This window comes from Bubalus kerabau, chromosome 4 (assembly GCF_029407905.1).
Source record: "Bubalus kerabau isolate K-KA32 ecotype Philippines breed swamp buffalo chromosome 4, PCC_UOA_SB_1v2, whole genome shotgun sequence".
NCBI lineage: Eukaryota > Metazoa > Chordata > Mammalia > Artiodactyla > Bovidae > Bubalus > Bubalus kerabau.
Window position 1 is genome coordinate 120,841,046 of NC_073627.1, and position 16,009 is coordinate 120,857,054.

At 43.8% G+C, this 16,009-nt stretch overlaps 1 protein-coding gene across 1 annotated transcript in view; it reads left to right on the forward strand.

Annotated features, from left to right (window-relative positions):
* The first annotated feature begins 7,110 nt into the window (after nucleotides 1–7,110).
* PSAT1 (phosphoserine aminotransferase 1) overlaps nucleotides 7,111–16,009 on the forward strand; it is a 28,563-nt gene continuing 19,664 nt past the window's right edge. The window contains exons 1-4 of the mRNA XM_055578380.1: nucleotides 7,111–7,296; nucleotides 11,214–11,274; nucleotides 12,238–12,307; nucleotides 14,834–15,039. Coding sequence (XP_055434355.1) covers nucleotides 7,237–7,296; nucleotides 11,214–11,274; nucleotides 12,238–12,307; nucleotides 14,834–15,039 — 397 coding nt within the window. The 5' untranslated portion in view covers nucleotides 7,111–7,236. The remainder of the gene's footprint in view (nucleotides 7,297–11,213; nucleotides 11,275–12,237; nucleotides 12,308–14,833; nucleotides 15,040–16,009) is intronic.

A 16,009-nucleotide genomic window follows, 5' to 3' on the forward strand; every position in this document is an offset into this window, starting at 1 on the left:
ATGGACTGGAGAAAAGTCTGGAGGTAGAGCAGATTTGCTAAGAGAGTGAATAAGGCAATGAGGAAAGATAAAACCTCCTTTGAAACCTTGTGAAATGAGACTTAGTTTGGAGTATGAGAAAAAGGGGGAAGGCAGGAAGACCCAAGTCCTGCACTGGCTTCCCCTGCTGCCGCCCCCAAATATCCCTGGCTTTGCTGTATCGCCTTTCTTTGTATTTGCTCTGCCTCCAGAAAGAAAAGGAAAGAACAAAACTACATTCAGATTATAAAAGTACAGAAGTCATTCTAAAACTGAGGTGATGGTTTCTATAATAGAGAAATATAGATTTTGAACAGGTGAGTAAACAAGTGTTCTGTGGCCCATTTTCACATTCTATGTGGGACCCTGAAATGAATGAGATATCCCAGGTGAAAAGTGGGGCTTCTCAGGTGGCACTAGTGGTAAAGAACCCACTTGCCAAGGCAAGAGATGTAAAAGACACAGCTCAATCCCTGGATCTGGAAGATCCCCTGGAGGAGGGCAGGGCAATGCACTCCAGTATTCTTGCCTCGAGAATCCCATGGACAGAGAAGCCTTGCGGGCTACAGTCCTTGGGGTCGCAAAGAGTCATGCATGACTGAAGTGACTTAGCATGCATGCAGGTGGATAGTGCTGATCCAAAAGATGCATGTATACACGACTAGGTCCAGCACACTGGGTGTGATGAATAGTGCATCTACAAGCTAGAGAGGTGGTGCCAGAAATGTTGTTCTTTTCCCTTTTTTAAAAAAAAGGCAGTGAAATAAATGCATTTTCAGGTTAAAAAAACTTGATGCTTTTTCTATATCATAATCATTTTAGGGTGTCAGGAAATATAAGCAGTATTCTGTTTCCTGTGTTCTGTTGCCCACTGATCCACAGAGAGCACTTCCCCTAAAATGACCCCCTTAGATATTTTATTCGTATGAAGTTTGCAGTGGAATGCTCGCTATATCGATTATTTGAAAATGAAGCCAAAGAGGGGAATTGAGGGATAAATAGGCAGAGCACAGAGGATTTTTAGGCCGTGAAACTTCTCTGTATGATACTATAACAATGGATACATGTTACTGTAGCCTTGTCCAAACCTACAGAATGTACAATACCAAGAGTGAGCCCTAATGCAAAATGTGGACTTTTGGTGATAATGATGTGTCAATGGAGGTTCCTCAGGTATAACAAATGGACCACTCTGGCAGGGGATGTTGATAATCAGAGAGGCTATGCATGTGTAGGGATGGGAAGTAGTTGGGAAATCTCTGGACCTTCCTCTCAATTTTCCCTTGAACCTCAAACTGTTCTAAATAATAAAATCTATTAAATAAAAACAGAGAGAAAAAAATGGATGAACTGAGAAGACATTGTACTAAGTGGTATAAGCTGGTCACAAAAGGCAAATTTTATATCTTCCACTTACAAGAGATACGTTTGTTACTGAACCAAATTTGGGTTCAATTGATACCAACCCCAGGGTTCTTGGTCTTCCCAAATGAATAGAAATTGGCTAGAGGCCAGAAAGCTCAACATTCAGAAAACTAAGACCATGGCATCTGGTCCCATCACTTCATGGGAAATAGATGGGGAAACAATGGAAACAGTGTCAGACTTTATTTCTGGGGCTCCAAAATCACTGCAGATGGTGACTGCAGCCATGAAATTAAAAGACATTTACTCCTTGGAAGGAAAGTTAGGACCAACCTAGATAGCATATTCAAAAGCAGAGACATTACTTTGCCAACAAAGGTCCGTCTAGTCAAGGCTATGGTTTTTCCAGTAGTCATGTATAGATGTGAGAGTTGGACTGTGAAGAAAGCTGAGCTCCGAAGAAATGATGCTTTTGAACTGTGGTGTTGGAGAAGACTCTTTAGAGTCCCTTGGACTGCAAGGAGATCCAACCAGTCCATTCTAAAGGAGATCAGTCCTGGGTGTTTTTTGGAAGGACTGATGCTAAAGCTGAAACTCCAATACTTTGACCACCTCATGTGAAGAGTTGACTTATCGGAAAAGACTCTGATGCTGGGAGGGATTGGGGACAGGAGGAGAAGGGGATGACAGAGGATGAGATGGCTTGATGTCATCACTGACTCGATGGACGTGAGTCTGAGTGAACTCCGGGAGTTGGTGATGGTGGACAGGGAGGCCTGGCGTGCTGCGATTCATGGGGTCGCAAAGAGTCGGACACGACTGAGCGACTGAACTGAACTGAGAGGCCAGAAAAGAAATTCAGGTAAGGCTTTTTTGGGGCTCCTGCACTGCTTGCTGCAGGAGGGAGCTAAAACAAGTGACAAGTTCCCTTGCACACTCCTGGGGGTGGGGCTCAGGTGGTGGCGAGGAGCTCATTCCTCATATGGGATGAGGGTGGGAGTGTGTCCAGGGGTCGGGCTAGAGGGACGGGTGGTTTAGGTGGTTTGCCCATCCCTTTGTGGTGTTGAGTGCAAAGGGCATGTACAGTACCCTGCTTTCACTTCCAGTTTTTGCTTCTGGCTCTTCAGAAATTGCAGTTGGGTTTTTGATTTTTTTTCTTCTTTGTATCTTTTGGTCCAGAATTTGCCCCAACTGCACATACAGACAGTTATTTTTAGTCCCATATAGTTTCTTTGTACTTTGTTGCTGGAGGAAAGGTTTGTCCAGGTGCAGGCATTGCAGCACTGCAGCAAAGGGTCCCAGGTCCCAGCTTATCTCACACTCATCTGACAGGCAGCAAAACTGATTTACTGATACCAATCTGTGGTGAAGGAAAGTATAATATTAATTGGAAAGGGTCAAGCAAGGATAATGGGCAGCTAATGCTCAAGCCCTGAACTTCTGGATGGCTTTCAAGGAAGGGGTTTTAAAGACAACATTAGGGGTGAGAGTTATAGGTGATTGGCTTGATTGACTGACTAAGAGGTGACAGGATGAAGTTTTGAAATCTCAGTCATCTACTTTCTGAGTCCAACCAGTCTGGGGTCTATGTGCTGGTGGTCAGCATGCAGTTAACTTCTACCTGGTGGGGGTACTAATATCTCCAAAACAATTCAAAGATATGACTCAGGATATTATCTATAGTCCTTGAGGAGGAACTAAAGGTCCTTGACTCTGTTTTATGGACAACCTATTAAGATGTTGTCTTGCTTTCTTTTGTTTTTTGCATTTTCTCACTTCTTTGGTTAAAATGGCTCTTTGGAACTCAGGGAAGGCCTAGGGGGCTAAAGCTTTTCTACAGACAAGAGGCAGTGGACTCGGGGGTCTGTTTCAGGGAAGGCCCTTTAGGATCCTGTTCCATTTCACTTAAAACAGTCAAATTTAGAGACAGAAAGTTGAATGGTGGTTTACAGGAGCTAGGTGAGGGGGGACAGGAACACTGTTTAATGGGTACAGACAGAGTTTCAGTTTGGGAAGGTGAAAAAGTTCTGGAGATGGATGGTGGTGATGATTTCACAGCCATGTGAAAGTATTAATGCCACTGAATTATACATTTAAAAATGTTAAAATGGTACATTTTATGTTATGTGTATTTTATCACAATAAAAAAATGAAGCAAAATAGGGTGAGGACATAAACTGAGGTAATAAAGTGAGTAGGATGGATATCTTTTCCTACCAGTTGGGGTCAGAATGGAGAGTGTAATAGGATTGTGACATTTCTTTTTGCTACACAAACTCTGATGAATCCCTCTCCCTGTCCTCCATTTTCTTTGGAAATGAGAATGAAAAGGAAAAAGGATCTTCATCTCCAGTTAGAAAAAGAGCAATAGAAGTAACCTCACTCATTCCAAACAAACAGGTTTCTTTCTTCCTCAGAGTTGCCTTCTCTTCTCTTCCTACTCCCATCTAAATAGAACACTGATCTGATTAGAAATGGCAGCAAAGCTCACCATTCATTCATAGTAAGGGCTCAATAAAAATATCTATGAAAGTTGATATTTAAAAAGTATGCATTTCATGAGAATCTACCAAGAGGGGAGCAAGGTGAAAATGAAAAGTGTTAGCAGCTCAGTCATGTCTGACTCTTTGAGACCCCATTAACTGTAGCCCCACCATGTTCCTCTGTCCATGGGATTCTCCAGGCAAGAATACTGGAGTGGGTTACCATTCCCTTCTCCAGGGGATCTTCCCGACACAGGGACTGAAACTGGGTCTCTTGCAATGCAGCAGATTTTTTGCCATCTGAGTCACCAGGAAAGCCCTAGAGGGGAAAGGCCCTCATGAAATGCTGGGGTTCCCTGAGCTATCTTTATACATCTGCACTGCAAAATAGGCAAGAATGACAGAATAATATTTTAAGGTTATATTTTCCCCAGTGTCTTCCCTTCTCCAAATAGAAACAAAGATGCTCTTTGTTGAATAAGGGGAATACATGACAGAATACTATAAATAGTCCCTAGAAGGAGAGCTGGTGATCAGCAGGCTGCATCAGGCTTCTGAGAAGCTAGGTTTGATGCCTCACAATATTGATCTGCATATTATTGTCTGAAATTTGTAAACATTTAAGAGTTAGGAAACGTCACACAAAAATCTGGGTTTTTGGTTTAAGTATGGGAATATAGCTTGAACAATCTTGTTTGTTCACTTGGTGACAACAAGCTGGATCTCTGAGCTGCAGCTGTTGCATTTAGATGGTGTATAAGTTAGGATAACATAGCCCTTCAGATTTCAGTGGCATAACCTAAGAGAAGCTTATTTCTCATGTGTAACAAGCCCAGATCAGGTAATTAAGAAGCTGGGGATCCTTCCTTTCTGTGTCTCCACCATCCCCTAGGACTCTGGAGTCTTCAATTTCAGCCTGCAGAACAGGAAAAAGGAAGTGGAGGAGCACACCATTTATCAACCACCTTGGTCCGAAAGTGGTATCCTCTGTTCCCTTCCATTGGTGGGTGCCGGCTACATGACCTGCCTTGATGCAAAGGGAGCTGGGAAATATGGAGCCTGACAAAGTCTCTATTCTATGGAAGGGGAAGCATACATGTGGGGTGGGTTGGTGCAACTCTGCCATAAATGGGTGTGTGCATTTCAATTCACCACAGTCTCACCACCGTCTTTTTATACCTAAGTGGCCCTGGCTGAAGGTGTTTGTAGACAGAATGTTTGAGGATGAAGCATAGAAAGAGATAGATTCTTTCTAGAGTGAAAAAGAGACTTCCTTGGGTTGAGAGAGAGACAGAGACCCAAGAGAGAGACAGAGGTCAGCAGGTCCCTGAGTAAAGGGTCTGTGTGCCTTATCCATGATGTCATCTAGGACCCTACAAGCCTCTCAGAGGAATAACTGCATGGCATGTTGTGGTGGACAGGATGGCAGCCACTCTTGTGTGTGTATGCTCAGTCTCTCAGTCTTGTCCGACTCTTTGTGACCCCATGGACTGTAGCCTGAAAGGTTTCTCTGTCCATGGAATTTTCCAGGCAAGAATACTGGAGCATGCTGCCATTTCCTACTCCAGGGCATCTTCTGGACCCAGGGATCGAACCCGTGTCTCTTGTGTCTCCTGCATTGGCATGCAGTTTTTACCACTGTACTACTTGGGAAGCCTGGATAGCCACCCTTTCTCCACCCAAACGAGTCATAGAAGTGGTAGAGAGCTATTGAAGTAGCATATAGACTTCAACAGTGGCAACAACTCAGCTAAATTTTCTGGGGAGGGAGGACCAAATGGATGAGTGCTTTCCTCTCTACTCCATGCCATGGAACTGTGTAACTCCCTGGGATGAACTCCCCTACTCCCATAGTAGTTAGCTGCTTGGGGTCTACAACTAAGTCATTACATGCAATAATGGATACGTGACAATTCTTGCACACTTGAGTTTATGGATAGACATTCATACCCTGTATTCAATTTTGCAAGTTTCTAAATGAATGTGCAGAGGAAGGCAGTGAACCTTGTTCATTTCAGCTTTTTCTGGAAACTTTGCCCTCCACCACCCAAAGCTATAGCAGGACCTCCTATTCTAGCTCAATCCCTCCCACATACCACAATAAAGCAAACAAAAGTCCTAACCTTGTCAGTTTACAAACCTTTTCAAACTAGCGTGGTTGACACTGGCTGGTTTGATGGTGGAAAGCCCCAGAACAGGCATTCTGTGTATTCCTGGTGTATCACTTTTGCTCAAAGATTTGGGAAAATATTTTAATAAGAAACTGGGTTAAATTAAGGAGTAGAAGGCAAAATTAACATTTTAAACAAAAGATGAAATTCCAGGCTTCGAAGGAACTTTTTTCTTGCAGGAAGGGGGCCTCCCTATTTCAGAGTCCCATGTGGGTCTTCACTGGAGTTCTTCTGAGAAGAACACTTCTGTGGAAAAGTTTCAGCTGTGCTGGCCCTGTGCCTGGCCCTGGCTTGGGCTGACGCTCCCCAGAGGTATCGCTTTCTTGTTAATATCTCCTCACGTTTCTAAACTCACAGCTTGTCAGCGCCTGCGAAACCCGAGAGGTAATGCCAGGTTCCAGCTCGCTCTTTTCACAAGGGGAAACGGAGAATCAGCAACTTAAAAGGACTTGCCTGGGAAGCAGCTAGACTTCCCAGGTCAAAGCTCCTCTCAGCGTCCTTGGCAACACACTTCTCTTAATCCTGCTTTAACCCTTGGCCCCTTGATGTTTTGCAGAGAACCTCATCTCCCACCCACCCACTCCCAGCCCATTTCACCCTGCAGTTCCATCCTTGGGGGCTCTGCCTCTCCCCTGTAGTATCTGGCGCCCATGGCGGGGGTGCTTAGGAAAGTTTAGTGAGTTAATGACTGCTGACTCAAACAAATGCATCACAGTCCAGTCTACGGTCTGGTGAAGATGTAGTTGGATGGGGGTGAGGAATAATTTACTCCGCATCTCCCCATGCAGCCCACGGAGTCTGAGGTCAGGGTTGGAGGACTGGAACCGGCCTCAAGGGTGCAGAAGTGCCAACGCATGTTGGCAAGGGCAACCGCTTCTAGCCGCCCACGGTTGTCGGGCGGGCAAGCAGCCGAGCCGACAGGCTGGTGCAATCTCCCGCGCGCCTTGCATTGATCAAAAAGGGTTGAAACAGAAAACGCGAGGTGGAGCAACTGCTCATAAGCCGTGACTGCGAAGCACGACCAATGGGGGATGAGAGTCCCATCGCGCAAACCAATCAGCGCAGGGCCAGCGATAGTGCAGGCCGCTACTGGCGCCTCTCGGAACTGAAAGAGAGAGGAAAGTCTTCGCCAGACGCAAACTTGCGCTGCCCAATCGATAGGTCCTCTCCGGCTGACTCGCCGTCCCTGCAGCAGCACCATGGACTCCCTGATGCCGGTGGTCAACTTCGGACCCGGGCCTGCCAAGCTGCCGCGCTCCGTAAGTCCCGGGGAGCGCGCGCTAGGACGGCGCTCCAGGCGGGAGCAGGCGCGTTGGTGGCTGTGCATCCCTGCGTGGAGGGCTCGGATCCCCTCTACCCTCCCCGAGTCCCCTGAATACTCTGCATGAGTGTGCACGCCCAGTTCAGGATATGTCGCGGGTGGGCCTTTGGAAGAATACTTTGGAGAAGGAAACTTGAAGTTTGCTTGCTCAACTGCCCCTGGCGCCGGCTACTGGTGCGCCGCGTTCTGAGTTCTGCCCGCTGGGGACCTGCTGGCTCGCTGCTCAACACACCTGCAAACTCAGGCGCTGTGCCTTCAACCGGGTCGGACTGGGGGTGCGGCGGGAAAGAAAAAGTCTCAACTGTGCATTCGCCTTGCCCAGCAGTGCTGCGAGCCAGGCAGTGTTGAGTGGATGTGTGAATGGACATGGTGAATGAGTGGTGAATGGGGATCGTGTTAATTGGAGCGAAGTGTAAACTAGAGGCCCGTGCAAAACCCCTCGGGAGCAGTGTTGGCTTCAGCTAGCACTTGGAAACGTTGCTTTTCAAAAATTTAAGTTTGAAAGACTTCAGTACAGTCCAGCCTTTCCCTCTTTGCTTCTCAGAGACTCCACCCGTCCCTAAACCTATTTTTCTCTGCTCTGTTTCATGCATAGATTTTTCCTCCCTGTACTGGCGTGTACCCTAAAGGCATTCTAATATTCAAGCTCTGGTAGGCACTGGGCAGCTAGCCCAGTTCGCTTCATTTTGTTCTGGAGCAAATGAATGACTGAATTCTCCCCCGGGCCATTACCAGACCTTTCAAGTGCAAGTGTAACTCATTCCTTGCCTTCCCAGCCCCCAGCCGGGTTCCAGCTCCTTCCCTAACCTTCAATACCCACTCCCCCCACCCCCATTCTCCTCCCCATCCCCCAGCTGTGAAGGAGGCCTAGTCTCGAATGTGCCTTGGACGCGTTGACCAGCTGCCCCTGCTGTTACATTTTGCGTTTTCTAACCGGGATAACTCTGATAATACCTTGTAGCAACATGAGACATAGCCAAGTGCTTTTCAATTATCTATTGTTAAATAGAGTGGAAATATCCCTGGGCCAGAGCCTTCTCTGTGTTGTCCTAAGAAGAGAGAATTTTTATAATTGTAGACGGTAAAGAACATTTTGCTTTTCTCAGTGCTCATAGTAGCTGAGAGTACAGGGCTTACTTTTTTCTTAGTTATTGCAGTCTGTTATAGGTGAGATTCCCTGTCACAAATATGCAAAAATTTCTGCTACCCTCACTGGTTTTCGCCCTCCATGTTTTGGAATCTTTTTCATATTTGTTTCCTGTGTAATTTGTTCTGCATTTATTATAAAGATAATTGTTATTATTAGTACAATTACTTATTATTTATCTTCCTGGAGGATTTATGCCTTCATATGTGCTCTCTAACCTGTGAGGGGGCAGCTGTTTCTATTTATGTGTTTTCTTGAGTTAGTTGAATTATAAAGATTAGAGAAGTTTTGCAAACTTTTTTTGGCTGTAACCATAATGAAAAATATATTTCACGAAGTGAGCAAGTACCTGCACATAATCAAAACAAAAAGTTTATGAAGTATTTAGCCTGATGACTACAACATACACAATTTTATATTCTATTCTTCTTTGGTCTATTCTAGTTCATTAAAAAAAATATTGGTTGTGATCCACAAAATTATTGCATTCTTCAGTTTGAAAAAAATAAACTTCACTTGATTAGAGGGGTATGCTTTTTGGGTAGAAGTCTTTAAAGCTTTTTATAATGATTTTGGTTATAAACCTTTATAGATGTTCTTTTCAGAGAATACTATAAGAAAATTCTATAAGAGGAAGGGAGTCTGAAAAGAAGTTCAAGGATGACTCTATCACAGATGTTTGTTTATACTAAAGAAAAGGATTCAGTATAAGTTTGTTTGATCAGCCAGTGCTAATGTGTCCAACAAAAACGATGACAAATTCTTAAGCCTCCTTTTTTTTTTTGTCTAATTCTTTATTGCTGATATGTTTTTTCATACAAGTTGCGATCTAGTTTAGGTTATGTTATATGAGATCTTTAGCTGGTATATTTTAAGGCAACCTCCTTTGATGGCAAGATGCTTCTACAAAGTGTTTGTCTCACCTATTTTGTATACATTTTTAGAGCTTTTCTTTCTGATATTTTTACTTTATGGCAGTTCACTCATACTCAAAGATAGAGAGGGAATAATATAATGAAATTTATAGACCCAGCCAAGATTTAACAACTAAGGACATTTTGCTAATCTTGTTTCAGCACTCCCTCCCCTATACTCTCTTTCTCCCCTTCTGCTTCTAGATAAATTTTAAGCTAGTTCCAAATATTATGTCATTTCATTCCTGTAAACGCTGCAGCATGCATCTCCGATAAGGGCTTTCTATTCTTCTTACTGAAATGTGTATGAAAAATGTAGACGAAATAAGTACATATATGTGTGCGTGTGTGCATGCTAAGTTGCTTCAGTCGTGTCCAACTCTTTGAGACTCCATGGACTGTAACCTGCCAGGTTCCTCTGTCCATGGAATTCTCCAGGCCAGAATACTGGAGTGGGTTGCCATTTCATTCTCCAGGGAATGTTCCCCAACCCAGGGATTGAACCTGGGTCTCCTGCATTGGAGGCAGATTCTTTACCATCTGAGTCACCAGGGAGGCCCATATTAAAGTGTGTGTGTGTGTGTGTGTGTGTATACATATATATATAAATGAAATAGGTGTTTTTCTTTTTAGTGTGTAGTAATTTGCCTTTTTGGGAAAAATAACAATGAGGCACCTCTCTAGCAAGTAAGCTGTGTATTTGGGGGCAGTGGGTGGAGAATGAGCTTTGCCCTTCCCCGCCTTTCCTGGCACTGGAGGATTGGCCATAAGATGGGTCCACCTGTCCAGTTGCTCTTGTGAGGCAGAATGTGCTGATGGGATTGCAGTGATCTTACAAGATGGGTCAAAGGGCTGGACAGGGACATGCAGTTAAGTTCTTTTTTATCGACTCAGCTGAGATTCTTCACCTGCACACTGGGGATGAGACTATCACCTTCAGCGCTGTTGTTGAGGGGACGATCAGTACCCCCATGGGTGTATGTGTGTGTGCTAAGTCATTTGAGTCGTGCCTGACTCTGTGCAGCCCTATGGACTGTAGCCTGCCAGGTTCCTCTGTCCATGGGATTCTCCAGGCAAGAATACTGGAGTGGGTCTCCTCCTCCAGGGGATCTTCCCGACCCAGGGATTGAACCCATGCTTCTTGCATATCCTGCCTTGGCAGGGTGGTTCTTTACTACCAGCGCCACCTGGGAAGCATCCCAGCCTAGTCTTAATTCACAGCAAGTGCTTCCTACTTCCTGCCCAACCCACCCATTCCAGTGGACCAAAAAGATGGAAAATTGAGTTATCAGTTTAATTTGGGCATAAATTATTTTTTGTTGGCCTCTATACCCAGAAATTTTTGTGCTTTTGCTTTCAGAGAGTGGCAAATGCAGTTGTGAGACTCGAAAATACAATTGTGAAGGGGACATTTTCTAGGGAATGAGATTTTCCCCAAAGTTATTCTTTAACTGATATTGACAGGTAAAGAATTGTTATTAGAAAACTTCCTACTTGATTTTTATTTTACCTTCAAGTGAGATTTTATCTCTAAATTTGTGCCTTTGGAAAAACTGTATCTTAGAATTGGTCATATTGCATAATTTCATAATCAACTTGAGTGTAAGTTGCATCATCGGGGTTCAGTGGGAACAGGCAGAGAGAGGGGATTGGCTGTGGCAGGGACAGATGCTTCCTCACAGACCCAGCGGGTGGAGCTTCTCCTTGCCCCTCCTCTTTTGCAGTCTGTGTGTCCAGACAGAGTTGTGCATAGCATATTGAAATCATCTTATTTTCTTATATTTTTTTCCCTAGGTGTTGCTAGAGATGCAAAAAGAATTATTAGACTACAAAGGAATTGGGATTAGTGTTCTTGGTAAGATTTACTTTTGGATGTTATGAATGTCCAGGATTTAAAGGGAACTAACTAAAATGCATCATGAAGCCTAAAATTTCTACTGGGTCTTCCCATAGGCATTTGTAGATGTATTTTTAAATTTTAATAACTTCTGTGGCATGTTTGATCAAAGCAATTTTGAAATCAACATAAATGCTGGTGAGGGGTTTATACATCTCAGCTTACAATTTCATAATCAGTTTTTGCTATACATAGGATCTGAGATCAAAAGATCCTATGCATTTGCATAATAGTGCCCAAACATTTATAATATTGTTTCACATTTCTTTTTACAGTTTTTGCTGTTCTTAGACATGAACTCATTGAATGTATAGAAGTATACAAGCCTTTTTTGGAAGATCTTGCATGTTAATAATTCCATTGTTTCTCTCCCCTCTGTTATTAGGAAAGATGACTTTTGAGTTCTAAAATGTACCTTTTAAAACTTTTAATTTTCTTTTTCTTTTTTGGTAGTTCCAGAGGCTACAGAGTATTAAAGAGATCATAGGGTTAACTTTGTGTGCTATTGCTATTGAATTTTGTTCCTTAATTTGAATTAAGTGACATGTGCTTAAATTTCTGTGAAGGGACAGCACAGTATGGTGTTTTGTGCTGTTGTCCTAAAGGGCAGCCTTTGCAAACAATTCTTGTTTGTGAGAAAGTGATGAGAAATCAGAGATTGAAGAATAAATTAGCAAATGGCTCAGTCAGTGACTATCGTCACTTGAAAAAAAATCATTCTGCTGTGACAATAAAGTTAAAAAGTTTGCAGTTTGAAAATCAGTTTGGATTTTCTCTTAAAATGTGTGGTCCATCATTTGTATGCAATATAACTGACATTTCACTTTATTATTTTATTTGCAAATTTTGTAGTTACATCTTCAATAACTTTTGTTCCTTTGGTTTTGAACTGGAATATTTTTCTTATTTTTCCTTCCACAGAAATGAGCCACAGGTCATCAGATTTCTCTAAGATTATCAACAACACAGAGAACCTTGTACGGGAATTGTTGTAAGTATAAAATTTTAAAGACAAAGTTGTGTTATTCTTGTTTGGTAATCCATATACGTAGGTGTATGTTGCATTACTACATTCTGCTATGTGTTCAGAATATTTCATTCTTAAAAGTCATCTTTTTAAGATTCTTTTAAAAGATCTTTTTAAAGATTCTCCCAGATTCACTAGATCAGTACATAATGCTTTTAATTTGATCCTCATCCTGCATTCGTGTGTTTATTTTTATTTTATGTGGTTTTTCCAAAGATTTGAAATCATTATATCTGGGAAGGATTTTTCAGCACTGTGGAAGTTAAATTGGATTAGAAGGGATTTAAATGACAAGTGGTCAGCATAATTAATTGTAATTTAGTTCACTGGCTTTTAAATTATGGGCCTCATACAATCTGTCAGAATCACCTCTTGGGAGAGATACAAAAAAAATTCAAGTGCTGGGACCCACCCAGACTTGTCAAATCACAGCCTCTTTAGAAACTTCATTCTTAACAGACTCTTTGGGCAATTTTAAGGGTTATGAACTCTGGGAACTGCTCCTCAAATGAATTCTCTTAGTTATCTGCACTGCTTTTCTTACCTAGAGGAAACTATATTCTTAAATAGATTGCTGCTTTAAGCTACAGTTTTATGCATTATATACTCACATAGACATACAAATATGGTCACCTTAAAAACAAAATACTTGTTTGTTTTCTGCTCATAACACTGGTGCATGTTCATGGTGAGAAGCTTAGGGAAAAAACACAAATTTAACTGGAATTGTCCATAACCCTACCAGTCAAGAATAATCATTGTTAAAGTTTTAGGGTTCATCCTTGCATTATTTCATTAACAAAATTGGGTTTGTACTAATTGTGTAATAACTTGCTCTTTAAATTGCCTTAATAAAATGCCTTAGATGGGGCAGACTTAGTGACATTTTCTGAGGAGTGTTAGAAGCCCACCACAATGTGCAGGTCAGAGGCACTCATCATCTGTTTGGCAGCACGCGGGGCTGCCTGCTGGGTCCCCATTATGTTCATGGAGCGATCTTGTCCTTCATGAATGCTTGGAATGTTGGCCGGAGAGATGTGCCATGTGACCCACAGAGCTGTGAGCCTCTCCAGCCTGGACTTCTGGCTCAATGTATGGGCCAATTCCTTTGGACCCCTGTACCCAGACCTCTGGTGTCCTTCCATCCAGTTCTTGGCCTTGTTAACTGCATCTGAATAACATAAACCTGGAATCCTGCTTTGGGCTGCTGTCCTCCCAGCTGCCAAGAACCTAGTAGTTAGAGCCTCCCAAGGCTTGTCTGCTCCGCTATTCTCTGGAGCCCTGGAGATAGGCAGCCATGGCTCAGAACCAGATACATGCACACCATACCACCTGCTGGTGAGCCCAAGACCCTCTCACATTGCCCAGCTCTTTGCTGCTTTCCTTAAGCCTCTTTTCTGGAGCTCTGTCGCCTGGCTGTTTGCCTTCTGCATAACCTGTTCCTAAGCTCTGACATTGCTCAAAAGCTCGGGTCCAGTTTCCATGGTCTGTGGCTATGCCAATCATCATCTTAATTTTCCATGCTGGAATCAAATCATTTCGCTCTTAATCTCAATATATATGGAGTAGGTGAAACATGCTTAGGTCTAAAGCGTTATGGAAGATCCTTCTCCACTGTTCACCTGATTCGTAGCATGGACCAGCACATATATACTTTTAGGACTTTTGGTTGCAAGTGAGAAACCCAACTCTTGGCTTAAGTAAATAAATAAATAAATAAATGTATTACTTCATAGGACAGAAAAGTGCAGGAGCTCACATGTTGTAAAGAAGGTCTTTTCCTCTGTCTCCTGGATCTGCTTTTTTATGTGTTTGCTTTATCAGATGGCCACCAGTGGTTGCAGATTTAGCTCCTACAAGTTCTTTCCCTCAATAGAAATAGGTTCTCTTTTCTAGAAGTTTGGATCCAAGATTTCAGAACCAAACCCCACTGACTGGCGTGGGTCATGTGCTCATCCCCTGGAGCTGGGATTGGGCACCCTTGAACCAGCTGGATTGAGAGTGGTATCCAATGCTTCCCTAAAGGAACAGCAGGGTGTTGCTAAGATTCTGTTGAAACAGTAACCATAGGCTTTCAACGTGAAAAGTGAGTGAAGGTGTTAGTCATTCAGTCATGTCCGACTCTTTGCGACCCCATGCACTGTACCCTGCCAGGCTCCCCTTCCATGAAGTTCTCCAGGCAAGAATACTCGAGTGGGTAGCCATTCCCTTGTCCAGAGGATCTTCCCAACCCAGGGATCAAACCCAGGTCTCCTGCGTTGTGGGCAGATTCTTTACCGTCTGAGCCACCAGGGAAGCCCAGACTTCCACTGTGGGGCCCAGTAAATATCTGTGCAAGAAATTGAGTAGATAAATGACTGATGTGGGGAAGGCAGAGGGGGGGCTTTACCATTGTGCTTACTGTGTGTCCACCCCAGGGTTAAGTGCTGGAAGAGCATCACTCACTGTCAATCTTTGACCCTGTTTACTGTCACCTCTGCTTCTGCCCAGAGCCATTCCAGACAACTACAAAGTGATTTTTGTACAAGGAGGTGGGTGTGGCCAGTTCAGTGCTGTCCCCTTAAACCTGATTGGCCTGAAAGCAGGAAGATGTGCTGACTATGTGGTGACAGGATCCTGGTCAGCTAAGGCTGCAGAAGAAGCCAAGAAGTTCGGAACTGTGAATATCGTCCATCCCAAACTTGGGAGTTACACGAGTAAGTGCTGGTAGCTGAGCTGGTCTGTGAAATGCTGGCCAGTGGGTGATCCCTCCTTAGCTAGCAGGTTACCCCTGCCCTGGGCAATTCTTTCTTCCCCTGTTTGATACTATTTAGATTGGCTGCCTGTTCCTGTTAAGATTACTAACTGGCTGCTGCAGAAAGAGTGATCCTAGGCTGTTGTGTGCATGCCTGCTCAGTGGCTTCAGTTGTGTCCGACTCTTTGCAACCCCATGGACTATAGCCCACCAGGCTCTCTGTCTATGGGATTCTCCTGGCAGGAATACTGGCATGGGTTGCCATTTCCCTCTCCACCTGGGCTGCTAACTTAGTTGCAAAACCCAGGGGCTGGGCTGGCTTTAGGTATGGCTTAATCAAGGGCCCCCCTACAGTGAGGGGACTTCTCCTGGTCCTGGCGTCTCCCTCTGTCTCTTCCACAGTCAGGAAAGCTGCCCCCTCATTTTTAGAAGATGGCTGCAGCTGCTCATTGCCTTATATTCTCCCAAGTTTCAATGCCTCTGCTCAAACATTCCCAGTAACAGTCTCATGTCTCCTGTGTCCCATTCCAAATCAGTCAAGTGGCCTTGCCTGAATTGCATTCTCCCTTCAGGGCTGTGGGTAGAATTGGTTCTACTGGAATCACATGAGCTGAGAGTGAGGGAGACTGGCACCCAAAGGGCACTGTCTGTGGACCTAGGATGTTGGAAGCTGGGTGACAAGGAAAAACCCAAATACCTACCACACCATTCTTGAAGATTATTTGCCCCCAGTAGAAGTCAAAGGAATGAGATGGAGCATCCTTTTAGACACTGGTGGTGATTGTAATACTAGATGAATAGGATGCCTTTTACTTGTGAATGCTCTGGGATCAGTCTTCCCCTGCTAGGCGAGGGGTGTCGTACCTGGTGGACTCCCGTCTCCCTAAGGGAAGAGGGGAGGAAACGTGGAGTCCCTAACTTGTCTCCTGTGA